At 41.4% G+C, this 21,196-nt stretch overlaps 2 protein-coding genes across 2 annotated transcripts; one reads left to right on the forward strand and one right to left on the reverse strand.

Annotated features, from left to right (window-relative positions):
* Positions 1 to 536: 536 nt before the first annotated feature.
* On the forward strand, positions 537 to 2,858 carry LOC308100134 (5'-nucleotidase domain-containing protein 3-like). The gene has a single exon (XM_080449044.1). The coding sequence runs from the start codon at positions 613 to 615 to the stop codon at positions 2,353 to 2,355; it is 1,743 nt and encodes a 580-aa protein (XP_080305170.1). The 5' UTR covers positions 537 to 612; the 3' UTR covers positions 2,356 to 2,858.
* An 8,520-nt stretch (positions 2,859 to 11,378) lies between these two features.
* gtf2a1l (general transcription factor IIA, 1-like) lies at positions 11,379 to 21,158 on the reverse strand (the record flags this gene model as incomplete). Its single annotated transcript, XM_080449715.1, has 9 exons — positions 11,379 to 11,486; positions 11,579 to 11,668; positions 12,739 to 12,957; positions 13,813 to 14,336; positions 14,460 to 14,553; positions 16,470 to 16,525; positions 18,569 to 18,680; positions 20,316 to 20,417; positions 21,138 to 21,158. 9 exons carry the CDS (start codon positions 21,156 to 21,158, stop codon positions 11,379 to 11,381), a joined length of 1,326 nt encoding a protein of 441 aa, XP_080305841.1.
* Positions 21,159 to 21,196: the final 38 nt, after the last annotated feature.

Genomic DNA, 21,196 nt, shown 5'->3' on the forward strand with positions numbered 1-21,196 from the left:
AAGTATTCAATCAACCAAAGACCATGTGAGCCCGGTTTTGTAAATCCTTTATTCGGAAATAGGAAATTGGCTACATTTAAAGTACTTTTGCTTTTGTATCGTAAGTACATTCTGGTGTCAAAACTTTTGTACTTTTACTCAACTAATAACTAAAGTTTTCAAATAATACACATTGTCACTGTAACATAGTCTTTCAAATCATATAGTTTGTTTGACAGGTTGCCCACTAAGTTTGAGTGAGGCCCGGTTGTTATCATGGACTCCATATTTGGATAAGACTTACCACTTAGAAGTCCATATATGGACTTACCACTTAGAAGCCCATATATGGACTTACCACTTAGAAGCCCATATATGGACTTACCACTTAGAAGCCCATATATGGAGCTGGCTGAACACATCTAGGTCTGACCTCTGGGACTCCATATATGGAGTTGACACTTTATTGTACAGGCCTGATTGGCCAAACCCATCGGCTTTGAGGATTGGTCAACATGACAAAATACTTTATAAGACTTGGTAAGACCTACAGCCAGTAAACCGCATGCAGCATCACGCAGCCCACCACCACGACCTACACACGGGTTTAATACGACCCCAAACAGGAGAGCCATGACGCCCTTCATGTCGCTGTCCCTTTCCACTCTCCTAAAGAACAAGGAGTGTCTGCAAAAGCTGTCAGTCGTCTGTAATAATGTCCTCCCACACCAGAGGCTCTTCAGCCACCCCTCGTCCGGTACCAGACTGTGGAAACGGGACTTTGGAGTGGGAGCTGTGTTGGCGCGACCCGACGGTGCCAACAGGGCAGTGCCATCATGTACCAGCTCTTCTTCTTCAGGTGGCCAGAGCATGAGCGACTGGCTGTGGTCTGTCTACCACCAGACCAAAAGAGAGACTGAAGATTTGATTCCAGTGATATCGAAGAATTCGGTGAACCCCGACACCATCTTCGCCAACAACGAGATGAACCTGGACGACATTGAGATTTATGGCTTTGATTATGACTACACCCTGGCATTCTACTCCAGTCAACTCCACACACTGATCTTCAACATTGCCCGTGACATCCTCATCACAGAACACAGGTACCCAGAGGGCCTTCGGGAGTACGAGTACATTCCTAATTTTGCCGTCAGGGGCCTGCACTATGACGTTCAGAAGGCTCTACTGATGAAGATTGATGCTTTTCACTACATCCAATTGGGAACAGTGTACAGGGGTCTCTATCCTGTTCCCGACGAGGAAGTCATTGCCATGTATGAGGGCTGCCATGTCCCTCTAGAGAATATGAGTGATTTCTATGGCAAGAGTTCCCATGGCCACACCATGAAGCAGTACATGGACATCTTCTCTCTGCCTGAGATGACCCTCCTGTCCTGTGTCAATGACTTCTTCATGAAACACAACATTGACTATGAGCCCGTCCATCTCTACAAAGACGTGAAGGAGGCCATCGGAGACGTTCACGTAAAGGGCATCATGTACAGAGCCGTGGCGGCGGATATGGATAAATACATTTGCTATGGTGAACACAGTCAGGCGGTGTTGAAGAAGCTGGCTGCACATGGAAAAAATATGTTTCTCATTACAAACAGCCCATTTGACTTTGTGGATCGGGGAATGACCTTCATTGTAGGGAAAGACTGGAGGGACCTGTTTGATGTGGTTATCGTGCAGGCTGACAAACCTGGTTTCTTCAACGACAGGAGAAAACCTTTCAGACGAGTGACATCCGAAGGGGTGCTGCTTTGGGACAGGATTCACCGCTTGGAGAAAGGACAGATCTATAAGCAGGGAAACCTGTACGAGTTCCTGAGGCTGACGGGGTGGAGAGGTTCCAAGGTGCTCTATTTTGGAGATCACATCTACAGTGACCTGGCTGATCTTACTCTGAAGCACGGCTGGAGGACGGGTGCCATCATACCCGAGCTGAGGAAGGAGATAAAGATCATGAACACGCAGCAATATGTCGAGATGATGACCTGGCTTCAGGCACTGACCGGACTCATCGAACACATGCAGGTCCACAGGGATCCATCTTCCCAAGCTGTTGTCCAGGAGTGGAGAAAAGAGAGAGAGAGCATGAGGACCCAGACCAAAGACATCTTCAATGCACAATTTGGAAGCCTCTTCCGGACGTACCACAACCCCACCTACTTCTCCCGCCAGCTGTCACGCTTCGCCGACATCTACATGCCCTCCATCAGCTGCCTGCTCAACTATGACTTCCAGCACACCTTCTTCCCCCGCCGCACGCCCCTGCAGCACGAGTCGCCCTTCTGGCCTGAGCAGAGGCCTGGCGTAGCCACCGGTGACAGCCCCCAGCCCCACAGGACCACGGCAGACTCTAAGTAGAGGTTTAGAGGCAATGAGCTGAGAGGCGTTCCCTGACTATTTACTGGACATAGACGTTCTTAAATGTGACTGCTAAATTTGTACTTGACATTCATTCAGTGATAAACAACATTGTAATACAGTTCCCTGGTGGGGAATGGCTTTTCAGATTTCTTGTCTTATACTCTCTACACTATAGCATTCACGTAAAGCTCTGAATACAGGAAATGCAGATGCATCTCACTGTTGATGTTGAACCTGTAAATTAGGTTTTAGTCATGTTAACAACATAAGCATTAATGTGTTTGAGAAGCAATATAGCACTAGTAAGCCAACCATCTTGAATCCTTTCTTGCAAAATATAATTAAGGCGTGCGTGGGAGGTTTTTATCCAGAAAGATTTCTGGCTTTTTACCCCCATTGATTCTCCCCCACATTTCTGTGTGTTGTTGTCACTGCTGTTGTATCCTACTGGCTCGCCTGCCAGTGTGATTTGCATTTGATTGACTGGTAATAAACTCACATTTAATACATCGGAAAAAAAGACTTGGTAAGACCTACTACATTACATTACATTACAGTCATTTAGCAGACGCTTTTATCCAAAGCGACTTACAATAAGTGTATTCAACATAGGTAGGGAACGAAAACTACTAATCACCAGAAGTCTTTAGTGCATTTTCTGCAAAAACAAGCAACCAAGAGTATACCTTGCGCTAAGGTAAAAGTGCAATATATCAGCTACCTATTTCCTTAAACAGATGAGACAAAATAGCTAAATCAAATGAGCATGAGCTAAAACAAATAAGTGTATCGACTAAACAAGATCCAATAAACAATACAACAATAGAAAACAAGCGTTCGTATAACTAGTTAACAACAAGTAGGTCAGGCAGAGAGGAAGGGTAGTGTTTCCTGAAGAGGTGGGTTTTCAGCCTGCGGCGAAATATGGGCAGTGACTCTGCTAACATCAGTTCATTCCACCACTGTGGGGCCAGAACAGAAAAGAGTCGTGACCGTGTGGATCGGCCAGAAGGACCCTTGAGTGACGAGGCAATCAGTCGCCCCGAGGTGGCAGACCGAAGTGGTCGGGCAGGGGTGTAGGCATCGACCATAGCCCGGAGGTAAGAAGGAGCTGTTCCTTTCACTGCCCTATAGGCTAGCACCAGGGTTTTGAACTGGATGCGAGCTGCTACGGGGAGCCTACGTCTTCAAACTGGTCTGGTCGCACGTGGAAGATAGAAGAATAGCAAGTCTCACAGTGATTGTTTTATCTCATAACGGTCGGCATAGAATCCAAAGAGATCTTTGAGAAAGCCAGGAAGTTTCAAAAAGCATTTTGATCCAATCCGGCGCTGCACCATCGTGAAGAATGTGGCAATGGGTGGGGCCTAAGGACGGAGTACCGAAGAGATGCAACCATGCAGCCGTGGCCGCGGGGGACGATATGTTCTCCTTTGGAGGAGATCTGGCGAAGGGTCTGATGGATGTGCACATCTTCAACACAGTGTCCTTGACCTGGACTAAATTACCTCAAGAGAAAAATGGGATAAATGTTCCCTCCATGCGCACAGGTCACACAGCTGTGCTTATTAAAGAAAAGGTCTACATCTGGGGAGGGCTTACTCATGAATTGGACTATTGCAACCAACTTTATGCATTTGATATTGATGAACGCACATGGTCCATGCTTGAGAAATCCTCTGGCTGTGTTCCAGAGGAGATGCTCAGCTTGTGCTTTGGGGAATGTCATGTATCTCTATGGATTTCACACCCGACTGGATCCAGATGGCAATGTATTCTCTGCAATTTACAAGTTGGACACAGCCACAATGATCTGGTCTTCAATCCAAACCGAAGGCAGGACATCGGTACATCACTCTGCCACCATCATTGGGACAACAATGTTTGTTTTTGATGGCAGAAAAAAACAAGACTTTGATTGTGACCTTGCCTACGAGGACGATGACCACTTAAGGTGTTACTACAATGACATTAGAATGTTTGACACAGAGACAGAATGCTGGCTGGAATCGACTTCTGAGCAGATTGATTCTGCGCTTATTCCACAAGGACGCCAGAGCCATTCAGCCTTTGCCTACAAAGGAGAACTATACATATTTGGTGGCTGCGGCTTTTGGGGGATAGAAGCCTTAAATGATTTGTGGAAATGCAATCCAGATACTTTAACCTGGCAGAAGCTTGAGCCCAAGGGGGAACAGCCACCTGGGCTACAGGGGATGTCCTCTTGCCTGGTGGGAGATCGTATTGTCCTGTTTGGAGGACAATCCTCTATTGGAGGAGCTGTAAGCTGGAGTACAGTTGATGAAGATGATGAAGATGATGAAGATGAAGAAGATGATGATAAAGATGATGATAAAGATAAAGATAAAGAGCTAAGAACAGCAGACGTGTATATCTTAGATTTAAGTCCTACTGGTAATACAGTTAGGTGTGGAGCAGTGGGGATACCCACACAACCAGTAGCCAAGCCACAGCTCAGCGGTTCCCAAACCGTTTAGCTCCAGACCCCAAAGAGACATTTGACCAGTGAAAGTAGCCGGGGACTGCCCGCTGTTCCGACACTGACCAGAGCCTAGACGCCGCCGGGCTCAACGGCTCTGCGGGCGCCCCCCGTCGGCCATCTCTACCCGCCCGGGACCCACCGTCCCGGGCACGGAGGTGGACCACGGACCCCTGGGGGACCATGGCCCAGGTAGAGCCCTCCTCCGGCCCTCTGCCGGCCAGCCACGTCATCCCACGTTTTTATGTCGATCAGATTAGTCTTGGGATATATATATAACATCTTTAAAGTGTGTACCTTATTCTGCCTTTGAGCCGTTGGATGTTGCAGTCACATATTACATGGTATAATAGCTACTAGGTAGTGTAAGTAGTCCAGTAAATGGTTTGATTTTCAGGAGTTCACAAAAATAAACGTGAAATGTAAATTTGTGCTTAGAGCTGTTATGCAAAGTTATTTTCCAGCTAAAATGAATTTGCATTTATATGTTGAATGTCGACATGCAGCTTGTTTTGAATTTACTCCACAAAAGGTAAGAATGAAAATAGCATTGAATGCATATTAGCAACATGCCTGCCCCGAGCATCGAACCTGTGCCATGGTATTTGAAGGTACAGTAGAGTGGCTTAACCCATTTAGACCGGGAAAGAATCTCTGTCATTTTTTATATTTCTTTGGCTATTCAAAAATAGCAGATCTACAAGCTCATAGCGCGGCATATTTTTGTAAGCGAACATTTGTAACAGTTTTTTTTTAAACGTATGTTGCTATAATATCAGTGGTTCTCAAAAACTTTTTTCATGTCAAGGCCGCGGACCCCTATCTCAAAATATGTTGTTGCAGGGACCCCCCCATAAGCAAAGATTCGAATATATTATATTCAAAGATTTGCAAAAATGTTCACGATAAAAAAAATATAGCAAATCTACAAGCGCATAGCGCGGCACTCGGTGCCGCGCTATGAGCTTGTATATCTGCTATTTTTTAATAGCCAAAGAAATCTAAAAATGACACAGATGCGCTCAGTCTTAATGGGTTAATGTCCTTAACCACACAATATAGGTACTTTGTTACGGTATGCAATGGCTATAGCTGATCTAAAAGCTCACGATGCCTGTTGTGAGCCTGTCGATGGACTATTTTACATTGTACAGTACTTATTACAACAGAGGAGAGTGTGAAAGAAAATATACAGTTTTAGACTCTGGTTTAGGATGGAAATCAGAATCAAATTTATCTGAGGTTATTATGACAGTTTAAAAATCTGATATTTTCAGTGAAGTATACATGCTTTACATGATTATACAAGAGATCTAATATAAGAATAAGTAAGTAAGTAATCTAGTAAAATACAAAAATTATATAAAATTATACGTAAAACTATAATTGCAAGAGGGTTATGCTTGATTTCATACCCTGTTGTACAACGGGTACCGAAAATGGTAGATCTACAAGCTTAGATCAGCTATTTTCTGGGCATGCGGCGAAGAAGTATAAAGAGCTTGTCACATGGGGAGCAACACTGTGACGGACGGCGTACCCGCTCGGATTCACAGGGTCACAATGCGCTCCTCGTGTGAATAGACACGTTATAAGCAGTGGTGGGAAAAGTATTCAAATGTTTTACTTAAGTAAAAGTATCAATACTGCAATGTAGAAGTACTCTGTCCCCATTTCCTGTCAGTCTACTGTATTCTATCAATAAAGGCATAAAAAAGCCAAAAAAATATCTTAAAAAATGAAATGTTTTACTAGGCGCATCAGTCATGTGATCGTGCCCAATCAAGAATTTAGGTTCTAACGTTTAGAATGAACACAGAAGCTTGGGTTAGCAGCATAGAAGATAGCAATGACCCATTCAGTTAATGCAGCGGCCATGCAAGGACAGATCAGGGAGTCCTCTTGACCTCTGTTCTTGTCCTTTTTAGCCCAGATCCATGCATAATCTAGCTGTTTTCCCAAGCTTTTACATAAACTTGGCCGTGAAGTGTGTGCGCGCTGCGTGTGTGTGTGTATGTGAGACCTGATAAATGAACAGTTGGTAGGGACATTGAAACACTGAACCATAAAATGTACCCGATATCAGTCAGCTTAATTTGAAACCTACATTAAAGAAGGAGGAGGAAAATTATCCAAAACAGGCACTGCTACTCGTCCTTCTGTTTTTGTATACGTGTAGCAATTAAAATAGACTAGAAAATAATGCACATGCACAGCCTTGAGGGTTGCCAGCAAACTTCTACAATTAAATACAATACAATTTTCATCTCACCATATAACCGTCATAGTGCGAGGCATGTTAGGCCTTCATCCTGTATCAGGCTCTCTTAACTACAAAATGAGACCAAGGTCTGTGAAAAATGCAGTTTAATCTTTGAAAATGTTTTAATTGCAAACATCAAGGCCACTGATATTGATTTGCAATCTCTGGAGCATAAGGTACACACACCAAGGTTTCTGACTAACTACTATTTTACAGTATATATTTTCCGTTATCTTGTTTTGAAGTGTTTGACATCCACTGACACAAAGTGTGTTTGGATCGGAGAGGCATTTCAGTGTATTTTTATATGTGCTAAAATGACATTTATGTTTTATAATTAACTGTTCAAATAAAGGGATTACCTCAGTAAATGAAGGATGCAAAGTATATTATATATATATATATTACTCAATAAAGGTATCCTGGCATTGTAGCGTTCCATTCAACCTGAAGTTCCTTTCAAACTAAAAAGTAATGTGTGATTACATCGGCAGATATACTAAACAATTTCAACTAATAATATGATGACACCAGTGGTGGATGAAGTACTCAGATATTTTACTTAAGTAAAAGTACTAATACCACAATATAAAAATATACTTAAAGTACCAAAAGTAAAAGTACTCATGTTTGAAAATAGCAGATAATAGCAGAGAAAAAAAGAAAAAGAAATAGCAGAAAAAAAAGAAGCAGAAAATTGCCGATCTACAAGCTCACAACGCGTTGTGAGCTTGTAGATCTACTATTTTCAAATAGCCTATGTATAAAATAGGGCTAAAGTGGTTAATGTATGTTTTATAATAGTAATTTATATCTGCAAAGTAACTAGTAACTAAAGTTTTCAAATAATTGTAGTTGAGTAAAAGCACAATATTTGCCTCTGAGATGTAGTAGAGTAGAAGTAAAAGTATTGCAATTTGGAAATACTCTAGTAAAGTAAAAAGTAACTCAAAATTGTACTTAATTACAGTACTTAGTTACTTTCCACCACTTGATGACAAGCACCTGTCAATCACTCTTCCACTTGAAGCTATAATTCATTATGCTAGACACTAGAGGGCGATGCTACTCTATTGAATGTCAATAAAACGGTTCTTCGCCTTTAAAACAATCTCGTTTTAAAGGCGGGTCATGGTAGTCCACAATGCCTAGATTCTAGGCATTGTGGACTACCATGACCCGCCTTTAAAAGTAGACGAGTAGACTTATTCTAGGCCACTAGAATTAGTCATTATAGCCAGATACAAGACATTCATCTGCACACCGCAGAGGTCGGAGGTTAAGCTCAGGTGGTTCAAGCCCATCCCCACCGCTGTGATTGGCATGCCCAGTCTCACTAGGAAATATGTCACAATACCGATTCATTTCACATTTACAGCTAGTTTAAAAGTGTGTTAACGGTACTCAGAAGCGTCCATGTAGTTATTGGCGAGTCTGCTGTGACTGAGGCAATGACGTTAAGGATGATTCTCTATAACCAATCGTCTGGACAAACCACTGGTGCGCTGACAGGTGGTTGGATGTTTGGAATAGACCAGTGGTGGAAAGTAACTAAATACATTTATTTAAGTACTGTACTTAAGTACAATTTTGAGGTATTTGTACTTTACTTGAGTATTTCCAATTTCCAAAACTTTTACTCTACTACATCTCAGAGGCAAATATTGTGCTTTTCCTCCACTACAATTATTTGAAAACTTTAGTTACTAGTTACTTTTGCAGATTTGGATTATTATTACAAAACATACATTAACCACTTCAACCTTATACATTTCGGCCATTTGAAAATAGCCGATCAACAAGCTCTACAAGAATCTTAATTGGAATGGAATCTTAACAGAAGAAGGTACTGTCCATATTGCAACAGCGATAAACACACTCTCGACAGCACCTAACTAATATAGCCCCCAAGCAGAGCTGGATAAGAGATGAACACCGGTGCTGGCACTGAGGACATGCCCACCAAGTGGAGATGTGTGATCTGAGGATGGAATGCCCAAGATGCCATGCAGACACTTGCTCGCCCTCCATTTTAATTTAGTTTAGTCCCAAGAGGACAATTCATCACATTTTCTCTACTGAGAGAGCACCATAGAGGGCACTTTCTCACACTGACTTGCACACATCATGTTTTGTTGGACATTGGGCCACGAGAGAGGGAACTTCATCATGTTCTATCAACCATTGGGGCATCCAAGACACGTTTACGTTTTCTTTCGAACACCTGCACCTGATCCAGCCAAAAAACTCACTTGCTTAATTTCTATGCCACTGTTGTTGTATTCACGGAAGGAAATCCATGACCATTTTTATACTGTAAAGGCATGATTTAACTTTGAACTACGTTTCATCCTGCAACAGACATGGTACAATATGCATCATCAAGATAATGCCATACAACTCATATTACTTAAACAGTTGGGTGGGTCATAATGAAGAAATTGCTACAAGTCTTGTCCAAGTGTTACCTGAGATCACAAAAACTTTGAAGCCATCATGAAGAGGCCTCAAGTACATTAGGGGGAGCATAATATCTCCTTGATGTCAAATAATGTGCCTAAAAGTATCATTGCCAGACCCAAGGGGTCGGGCTTACATGAGGTTTTGTCCATACATGGGCAGGGGCCATTTGTCCTCCGGCCCCAGCCAAAAAAAAGTTTGTGACGTCCCCTTTCGTCACGAAGTATTCATGACATCATGAACTTCAGTTATAAAGTGGTTTGTAGGTGTGTTACATACTAGGACTTCATTTTGAGTCTGGCAGAACCAGGTCTCCTGGTCTTGTTTTATCTAGAAGCAGGGTAAAACAGAAATAGTTGTCTTCCTTCATAACTGGCCACATTTAAATTAATTTGTTCCAGTAAATATATAAAACAAATGTGATTCATTATAATCAGAGAATGATCCTAAGTTTTAGTTTAAGGAGCACATTAGAAATACAGATTCTGTTTAGCTTTATCTTTAAAAAAGGTTGCTGAACCTTGCTGCGAGCTATTGGGATGGTTAACTGAGGAGCCGTTTTTAGCCAGAAGAGCCGGACTTCCGATCTAAAACAAATGTACACATTTTCTATTCATTTTGTCTAATAACACAAGGGAAAAAAACACTTGTCATTTATATTCTGCTAGGAACCACTCTTGTCTTATCCAAACAATGTCTGCATCTTGGTCAACTCTGAGAAAGAACAATGTTGAGTAGCTTGGCAAGAGTCAATCTCCGCCACTGAAACACATTTAGGAATCATGTCCTTACACTTGAGCTGAATATTTTTCATTAACCTGTCCTATAGATAAGCAAGTAAAACCATATCTGTTTCCGTTCACCCCAAGTGTCCATGTCTAGCATACATGATGCATACAGAAAAGGAGTTGTGTAAATTCATTGCACTGCAAATGGGATCAACATAGCCTTGTCCAGCATGAACTCTGAACCTGACCTGCCAAACTGGCATAAGCTTTGCAGTCTGCGGTCCAACTGAAAGACATTTTCACTTTTTGACAAATTTGGTTTCACAATATAATTAACAATAGCATCCCCAGTCTAGGGGTGAACATTCAGCAAAAACAGCTGATTCACAATCTCACAGTGCATTGCAACATGTTGTGAGCTTCGCTTCTACATCTTATGTTTTCGATTAAGAGATTCAGTGGAGGGAAAAACGGAGCAGACCTAGTATAAAGCCCAGGAGGACTCTACTCAATTAAGTACAGAAAGTAAGTTAATTTGTCAACATTATTCTCAATCTAAATGCAAGCGGAATCCAAATGCATGCAGCCAATTAAATGTAGAAATGTTCATAAGAGTCATCATTAACTTTGACTATTGAAACAACTCTGTTGAATGCTTAAATGTTTTTCTATGTATGTATGAATAATGAGAAACGATGACATATTGATATCAAAACAGCATTTTTATTTACCATCAAGGCAAAACAACCATACTGTAGGAGACAGAGGAAAAAAAGATTTTGGATCAGACTGTGTTTTTCCTCAGTGAGACAAATTAAATGGTATCTGCAAGTAAATAATTGTAACTTATGTAACAAAGTCATGTCCATACCTTAAAAGAAATTTGACTGGCCACAAAGCTCAAATGGCTCGAACCTTCACTAATAGCGAAGGTAAAAAATATAAACCCAAAAGTTTCTCTTGCATGCACAAAAACATGTCAGTTGATTTGAACCGACAATAGCAAATACCCTTAACGTTTCTGTATTTTCTCTGTCAACATAATCTGAGTAGATGAATGACTAAGTCATTACCACTCTGCCTCCCCGACAGCTTTAGAGAACACATAGTCCCTGCCTCCATAGCACATTATGCCATCCTTAAAATGGAACTTCCAGCGGTTTTTACTGCGGTGAATCTGTAATTTGAAAAGAACGTTTTAATAAATATGAACATACACACACTTTGTAAAGAAACGTTATAGCCTGCAGGAAACCAAGGTGTTCTTACTTTGTCATACTGGCAAACAATCACATTGTCTGTGTCAAAGAGATCAGGAATGTCTTGCTCATGCACATCATCTCCCGAATTCAAAGGATCCTGTTGGAGAGAAAAGGTTGTTGGGTAAAATAAGAATGCGTTGATTGAACCGCACAGCCATATTAAAAGGTTCTATGACATTCATTTTCACTTTTTTTTAAATGTTTATGTTTTTTGGGGGGTTTATGACCTAAATTACACCCAAAAAATCAAAACTTTGAACATTCAGTGGATTTTCTGTGGTCTGGGGTTTTCTGAATAATTAGGCTGAAAAGTAATGAGCTTGGCCCTTCGGCAGTGATGTCACAGCCGATTAATCCCACCCAATCTCCTCCTAGCCCCTCCCCCCCCCCCCCAATCCTTTCCTTTGGGGGGGGGGCGGAGCAGAGGCGATGATTGACAGGCAAAATCCCTCACCAGCGACACCCGCAGGCAAAGATTATTTTTTTCATTGCAGTTGAAAAGGCTTTAGAAATGTGAGAGAAAAACCTGCCATGGATCAATGGAGTGGAATTTTTTGTTAAAACTTTTTATACACGTTTGAAGGACCATGACAAAGACTTTTAATGTGTGGTAAAACTGAACGTCATGAAACCTTTAATGCTGTACTTTAGGCCATTGGCTCTCAAAGTGGGATCCGGGGACCCCCATGGGTCCTTGGGGGTTTCTAGGGGGTCCCCAGGGGTCCCCAGGAAAAGTAGCATTACAATCATCTTAAGAACTCTATCCATTTGTACATTGGCTATTCAAAAATAGCAGATCTACAAGCTCACAGTGCGTCACTTTGTGATGCTCTGTGAGCTTGTACATCTGCTATTTTTGAAAATATTTGGAAAACGTTGAATAATTTAGAATTTTCAACCCCCAAAACTTCTCTTTTGGAGGACCCTGGCACAACATATTTTCTGATCGGGTCCGCAGCCAAATGCATATCAATTTGGGGGTTCACTAATTATTTACATTTAGTATTCCTCCATGGATGGATTTCCTTCCATGTACATTTTAGTGGGAACAACATATGCAAAGTGTTATTTTATACAACAGCCCCATCTACTGATTGTTCACTAACACACCCGAAGAGGACATTATTTACTTTGGGACACGGTGGTGAGAATGTCTTCATCCCTTACCTCTTCCTCCTTAAAGTCATCGAGCTCATCAGCTCCATCACTGCTGGAGGAGACACTGCTACCGTCACCGCTTTCATCAACGTTTATTGCCTCTGCATTGATCATACGGAGAAAATCATTTTCTCCCAATGGAACTCCCTCTTCCTCGATGTCAGAGTCGTCCGCTGGACCGTCCAGCTGAATGATGTCCGACAGATCATACACGTAGTTCATCGCTCGCTTTGGAGACAAAAGAGAAACATGCATGTGTTAATTGTTAAGCTGCAATGAAGCTCAAATCTGTGCAAGTCACCCCTATGATAGATTCAAGATTGCACGCTTTTAAATAGTCTTGTACATGCATACACTCAGCCATTTTAATAGGTACGCCTGTCCAACTGCAATCAGTTAATTACATGGCAGCAACTCAAATGCATTTAGACCTGTAGACATGGTCAAGACGATCTGCTGCACCTTAAACTGTACCAGAATGTGGAAGAAAGGTGATTTAAGTTACTTTGAACGAGGCATGGTTGTTGGTCCCAAACGGGCTACTCTGAGCATTTATCTACTGGGATTTTTCACACACAACCATCGCTAGGGTTTACAGACAACGGTGCGGAAAAGAAAGATTCCAGTGAGCGGCAGTTTTGCGGGCTAAAATGCCTTGTTGATGTCAGAGGTCAGAGGAGAACGGAGCTGGCAGAAAGGCAACAGTAACTCAAATAACCACTCGTTACCTAAAACATGAAGGAATGGATCCATCCTGCCTTGTATCAACCGAACGGTTCATGCCATGTCACATGCTAAGGTCACTTGAATCACCATTTCTATAGGCCTAAATGCAATGAGTTGTAATTGGCTGATTAGAACATCTCGTTAACATGTATTTGGACAGGCGTACGCGTACCTAAAAGTGGCCAGTGGGTTCATGTTGTGCTGTTGGCATGAGTCTTGACTCTTGAACATACGTTTCTTTTTTATCCTTGTGACCCAATGTGAATAATTTGGGCAAAAAAAAAGTCTTAAAAAGTGCTGTGCCTTAACATTTAGCTTTTGTATCCCTATTTTTAAAGACACAATCCTCTAAATTACCTCGTTGGTCTTTGGAGGGACCGCATTTCCTGCTGTTCTGGCCTCATCTTCATCGCCACTTGTTATCACTTCTTGTGGGATCTCAATCTCACTGGCCATGAACTGCGCTACAGGCTCCAAAGCCTCTCCTGTCTTGACATCAAAATCGACCAGGTTGTTGGCCGAGGATGAGGCCATAGCCATACCCATGGTCAAAGGCTGTGGACGGGGCTCGTTGCCTTCCAAGGAGACAGCTGCCTGCACGGACGGGAGCGTTTGGGGCCGGGGCCCTCTAGCAACAGCACTTTGTGGCTGCTGGGGCGAAAAGGTGGCTTGCGCTGACAACTGGGGTGTAAACTTAATTGGAACGGAGGTCTTCGCTACTCCTTGAGACTGCATCATGTTAACCACAAGTGGGCCTTTGGCCGACTGAGGGCCAGAGGCCTGCTTCCACTGAGTTACTTTCACCTGGGTTTGGGTGAAGGGTTGCTGGCCTGCTGGGGCCTGGGTAACTACCACTGGAACGTTAACCTTGTAAAGTTGACCTTAGAGAAAGAAAGGGTTATATAATAAAGGAAAATTCAGCATATTATCACACGTCAAAAAAAAGGTAGGGGGGGAACTGTACTGTATATATTTAGATTTATCACTGCATCACTTTGCCTTACCAGAGGCCGTTTGCAGAGTAACTCCGGCTGGTATTTGCACCGGACAGTTCAGGCCAGCAGGAAGAGAGAAAGTAGCAAGGGTTGTAGAGTTGCTCTGCAGTTTAAAATGGTGTTAAGATTAAAAAGAATGAAAAAGAATACACATAAACATGCATTGCAAATACACATATATTTAGCTATACACTGTGTGTGTGTGTGTGTGTGTGTGTGTGTGTGTGATCAGTGCAAGAAAAGCTACAACCATATTCTCCCATAGGGGTTATGGAGATCACCATGTCAGCCAAGCATGGTTGCAGCAGATCATTTTGGTAGGATTCAAGGTTGAGGAGATAAGAGGCTGCATACCAAGAAAGGTCATTGATAGTAGTGTTAATCAAACACCATTTTCTCAATGTGATCACTCTACATTGTACTTGTTACCCAAACTTAAGCAGGCATCAACCTTGTTTTAAAGCTACACTATGTAAAAAGAAATGTGTTCATAAAATGTTTTGTGCAACCTGTATGGTAGAGTATACAATACAAATTATGTATTTGGTCTATCTGCTCTTCTATGAAGGCATTTTTATACTACTTTGTACTGCCTGAAGGTCAAAAATAAATTTCTCCCCAATCAGGCAGGCTCTATTGGCTCGGTGGTAGAAATTTGAGCACTTGTGACGGGACCTGGTTTGAATCCCAGGTAGGGTATGAAAGGTGCAGAGTGTAGCTTTAAAAAAAAATATCCAGAGTTTCAGAAGCATCAGTACCGTGCATCCAGCAAATATTTTACACTCAAGTCAATTTGTGTTTAGTTTTAGCCTAGATTCTGTGAATCATCAAAACTAACATATCAATTTGAGGTTAATAGAAAAAATACATCTTTCCTCATTCTAAAAGATGCATGACATGTAAAATTAACCAAATCATTTGCCAGTTTATTACCTTACAGCAGTGGTTTTCAACCTTTTTCAAGCCAAGGACCCCTAAATTGATATACATTTGGCCGGGGACCCCCATCTGAAAATGTTTTGTGCCAGGGACCCCCAGAAGCAAAGATTTGAGTAAAATAATTTTGCTTTAAAAAAATATATATATATATTCAAAGATATGTACACATATTCAAGATTTTCCTAAAATAGCAGATCTACAAGCTCATAGCGCGGCACTCAGTCCCAACGACCACTGGTTGTCCCCGGACCACTGGTTGAGAACCACTGCTTTACAGTAGTATTATTTACTCAGTCATCCGTTTCACTTACCACCACTGTCCTTTCGTTCTTCCTCCGCTTTTCTCACTATACCAGCCGAATATCGAGACCTCTTCACTTCTCTGGTCGCAACTTAAAGTAGCACGGTCAAAATGCTCACGCAAGTTCAGTCAGTGAAACGCAGACAACCTCATTGGGTGTGGAAAATGTTACGATGTTGCAAACTGAATATAGTCGCCACCCTTGTTCCCTTTGTTCAGGGCCGTGAGCTGTACATGTATTAGATAGATCTTTGCGGATTGACATAAATCGGCCTTTGGGACACCAGTAGCCTGTAGGGCTGTCAACCTTCCTCAGAAATGATATTCGAATATTGGTCTTAAAAATTGGCAGATATTCGAATATTATTATTATTATTATTATTAAAAAAAATATATATAATAGGTATTGTTTTTTTGACAGAAACAACACAAAAAACAATGTATCGAGTGCTCGGATCCAATAAAACATATATTTTGTTTGTTTTTATAACTTGATACATTGTTTTTTGTATTGTCCCTGTCAAATAAACATTTTTTTTTATATTCGAATATTAATTTTCATATTCGAATATACATATTTTCCCCATATTCGAGGAATATTCGATATTCGAATATTAATTCACCAGCCCTCGTAGCCTGTCTTGAATGTTGATCAAAAGTTGTCTCTGTTCACGATCATCTTGACCTGACATTATTACGCGACAATAATAAAACATGCTGGCTACTAGATGAGGTTTGAGCAGCAGGTGTCAACATCAGCAGATGGTTTTGCAACTTGCCTTGACAGGATAACTGCGGATATGTTGACCGGCGGGAATCACAACTGGTGCTGAAGCTGGGGATACAGATCGGAAGACAGCATTTGACACTTTAGTTTGGTTAGATTAGGATGGACTTGTTTTTAACAAAAGAAATTACAAAAAAAACACCCGTCACTCATCGTCCTTAACCCATTAAGACCGGGGACGCATCTCTGTCATTTTAGATTTCTTTGGCTATTCAATAATAGCAGATATACAAGCTCATGTGCTTGACTGCTTGTAGATCTGCTATGTTCTTTTTAATCGTGAAAATGTATGCAATTTGGCCGATTCTACAAATATCAGTGGTTCTCAAACGTTTCATGTCAAGGACCACCCAAAATGATATGTATTTGGCCGCGGACCCTCATCTCAAAATATTTCGTTCCAGGGACCCCCAGAAGCAAAGATTTGAGTTAAAAATGTTCGCTTAAAAAAAAATATATATATATTGAAAGATTTGCATAAATTTTCACGATTTTTCAAACAAATAGCAGATCTACAAGCTCCGCGCTATGAGCTCGTAGATCTGCTATTTTTGAATAGCCAAAGTATAAAATAACGGTTACAGCTCGAATCTAAAATGACACAGATGCTGTGGAACACTAACTGTGTCCTTTGAAGGCTAGATAGGCCGCGTCCTTCGAAGGACACAGGCCCTGAATTTGGACACCACGTATGCTTCTAAAGGCCCTGAACCCTGATACAGGTGTTTTCAGTTACTCATGCTGATCACACCTCTAGCCAGGTTTAAGCTGGGTGGAGCAATGCTGACAATTATATGACGTCACAAAAACCTACGGGCCAAAAAGAACAGCATGGTCAATTGTCCAGACCTTAACCACTCGAACCCGCGTCCCTATTCTGGGTGCAAATATTTGCGGTAAATAGCCGATCTACAAGCTCAAAATGCGATGTGCTGTGAGCTTGTAGATTGGCTATTTTCGGCAAAGAGATTTGGTGCAGAGGGATATATACGAGCATAGCTAGTATAAAGCCCTGGGGTCCCGGGTCAGTGGTTAAGATGGTGTGAGCAGTGGTGTGTTCTAGGTTTTTTCGGAGGGCATACTATAATCATTTCCTCCCACACACACACAGCACGTGCACGCGCACATGCACGAGTATGTATGCTTGCGTGTTGTTGCCGAATTAAATAGCCACTCTATTGTTAAGTAGTTAATGTGTGAATTACTTCAAAACTCCAACGGACAGCGGGCATTATTATCACCTCAAGACAATAGTCACACATACGCCTGCACCTCAGACGCCACATTATCACATGAAAAAGGTTATTTGAACTGAAGTTTACATCCTTGCTGCCCCCAGCCCCTCCTCCTGCATATCAGATACGCTTCCTCAAGACGGTTTCTGGATGGCTACGAAAACGTTCTGCAGGTCGCACTACGTATATAGTGTTAACACGGTAGAAAAACCCACCACTGGGTGTGAGGGAGCTGTCAACCAAACCTAGTGTGTGCACGCCCACACACAGCCCTGAGTATAGAGGTAAAAATCAGCCAGAGTAACTGACAACACCTGCATGAGTGTTCAGGGCCTAATATCCTAGTGCATGGGGTCTTCAACAGGGGGTCCTCAGAGCTACTGCAGGGGGTTCGCCAAATCTTTGTGTGATAGGATCATGTTTTTTTTACATTAGCCACTTGAACCCTAGCATCCCTATTCTGAGTGGAACATTAGCCAAAAATAGCCGATCTACAAGCTCGTTGTGAGCTTGTAGATCGGCTATTTTTGGCAAAGAGGTGTGGGGGGAAAAAAAGAGCAGACCAAGTATTGACGGTTCAAGTGGTTAAATGTCTGAAAATACACATGAATCCAACATACACTGATGACAGTGCTGTCAAAGTCTATGAAGCTATCTATGAAATCTATGAAAATGTTTAATCTGCAACACAATTTTATACAATATGTAGTGGGGGGGTCGCTGCTTCATCTCTCTCTCTCTCAGCTAAGGGGTCCTTAGCCTGAAAACGTTGAAGACCCCTGTCCTGGTGTAAATGTGACAGATTAAATTATCTTTCGGGTGGTTCTAAATTGAGATAAAGTACCAGTGTGATCACCTGTGGCAGTAGTCTGACTGTAGCCGGATGGGAGCTGCAGCACAAAGTTGGAGGGGTTGTCTTGCCTTGGGTCATGCATTGCTTTGGACTGAATCATCTTTGACTCCCAGAGCTGTAATAAAATAAAACAATGTAGGCATTCGACAGACACTCTAATCCAGAGCATTTTAAGTGCAAGATCACAGTAAATGGCATGAACGCCCGCTGGCCCAAGTAGGCCAGTTCGGTGCTGCTGGGGGGCTAGCATCGGCCAGCCATGCCTCTGCCCCCGCTTTCTTATGGGGAGGGAAGGATGAACATTAAAGGATAGTTCACCCCCAAAATGACTTTTCTTATTGATTAGTCACCCCATGGAGACTTGAATTCATGGATATTTTTTTGTGTTTGTCGCATTCCTAAGCCAATAATTTGATGAGTCTTCAAGTCTCCCTGGGGTGACTAATCGATAGGGAAAAAAATACATTTTTGGGGTGAACTATCCCTTTAAATACACCTGTCTGTAATGTCTTACAATAATTGTAAAAAAAGAAAAGTGGTAAAATAATAAAACAAAGTGGAAGTCAAGGCATGAACCCTAGTGAACATATGACAAGTAAAAATGAGTAAAAAGTGCTCCAAAGTAATACTTCGTAGCACTTAAGTGCTTTAAGTGATATTATTTTGGGTTAAAACCAAAACAGTTGTTAAAAAGGTAATTATTGTTTGTTCAGTAACAGTCTCTCCAGCTCAAAGTAGGCTACATTTTCAGGCGGGTCACCAATTTAATCCTATCATGAGAGAGAACCCATTTATCAGCTTAAATATTGTAGACAGTGTTCATAATCAGGACAGTTCCAAAAATTAATATTTTATACTTTGGCTATTCAAAAATAGCAGATATACAAGCTCATAGTGTGTCACTTTGTGCCGCCCTATGGGCTTGTAGATCTGCATTTTTTTTTTTAAACCGTGAACATTTTTACAAATCATTGATTTATATTATTTTTTAAGTGAAGATATTTAACTCAAATCTTTGCTTCAGGAGGGGTCCCTGGAACAAAATATTTTGAGATGGGTGTCCGTGGCCAAATACATATAATGTTGGGGGTCCTTGACATGAAAAGGTTTGAGCACCACTGACATAGAAACATATGTATTTCAGAAAACTGTCAGGATTTAGAAGGCAATTGTAGAATCGGCCTCAGGTCTAAATAGGTTAAAACAGCCTCAGGTCTAAATAGGTTAAAACAGTGGTTCTCAACCAGTGGTCCGGGGACCACCAGTGGTCCTTTGGGGGGTACCAGGGGGTCCCCAGCGAAATTAGTCAACATAGCGTCACAATAATCTTAACCACTTAGCTTTGGCTATTCAAAAATAGCAGATCTGCAAGCTCATAGCACGGCTATGAGCTTGTAGATCTACTATTTTTGAAAAATCTTGAAAATGTGTGCATATCTTTTGAATACATACATTTTTAATGCAAACATTTTTAACTCAAATCTTTGCTTCTGGGGGTCCCTGGCACGAAACATTTTCAGATTTGGCCGTGGTCCTTGGCATGAAAAAAAGGTTGAAAACCACCGGGTTAAAACAAACATTGTGCATCAATCCACTATGAATTGGGTACAAAAGGACCCCATTTGAAACAAGCCATTGGCTTTCTTGGGCTTTTTAAATCCTATTTTTTTGTTGACCTTGTATTTAAACTGTACTTTTCTGTGCTTTTTTCTGCAAACTTCTACATAAAGTATTCAATCAATCAACTCACATGTCTCAGGTTGTCCAGGACTCGACCCTCCAGTTCCTCTTCAGAGTAGAGCTCCCTCATGCTCTCAATCACATCATCAATGATGGACAGGTACAGTTTGGACTGTTCACAAAGATTCAGTGTTATTAACTTGCTATTCTTCGATAATGTTTTTGTTACCTAGAGACACCACTAAGGGAAACAGTGGTGTAAAGTAACTCAGTACATTTACTCAAGTACTGTAGCACAGCACAATTTTGAGTTTTTTTTTTTTTTTTGCCTGGAATATTTCCAATTTTCAGTACTTTTACTTCCTACTCCACTACATCCCAGAGGCAAATATTATACTTTTACACCACAATTATTTGAAAACTTTAATTACTTGTTACTTTGTAGATGTATTGTCACAAAACATACATTAACCACTTCAGCCCTATGTACAGTTCGGCCATTTTAAAATAGCCAATCTACAAGCTCACAATGTGTTGCCATGAGCTTGTAGATCTGCTATTTTCAAACGGTTTTTATACACTTTAAAGCTTGTGAAATGGGACATTCTGCATAACGAGTACTTTCTACTTTAAGTACATTTTGATACCAATACTTTTGTACTTTTACTCAAGTCAATTTTAAATTCCAGACTTTTACTTGCAACAGAGTATTTTTACATTGCAGTATTGATACTTTTACTTAACTAAAACATGCGAGTGCTTTTTCCACCACTGGAAATTACAAATGAGCAAACACATAACCAGGTTGGATGTGGTCATGTGGAACATGGAAACCGACTAAACAACTCAAAAATAAACGTGTGTTCGAGTAAAACATGTTAGCTCTGCTTACCACTGTTGTGTTTGTCAACATTACTCAAGAGTATTGAGAGAAGAAACTAAGGTAAACGT

The sequence above is a fragment of the Gymnoscopelus braueri genome, assembly GCF_963280865.1.
Source record: "Gymnoscopelus braueri genome assembly, chromosome: 14".
Lineage (NCBI taxonomy): Eukaryota > Metazoa > Chordata > Actinopteri > Myctophiformes > Myctophidae > Gymnoscopelus > Gymnoscopelus braueri.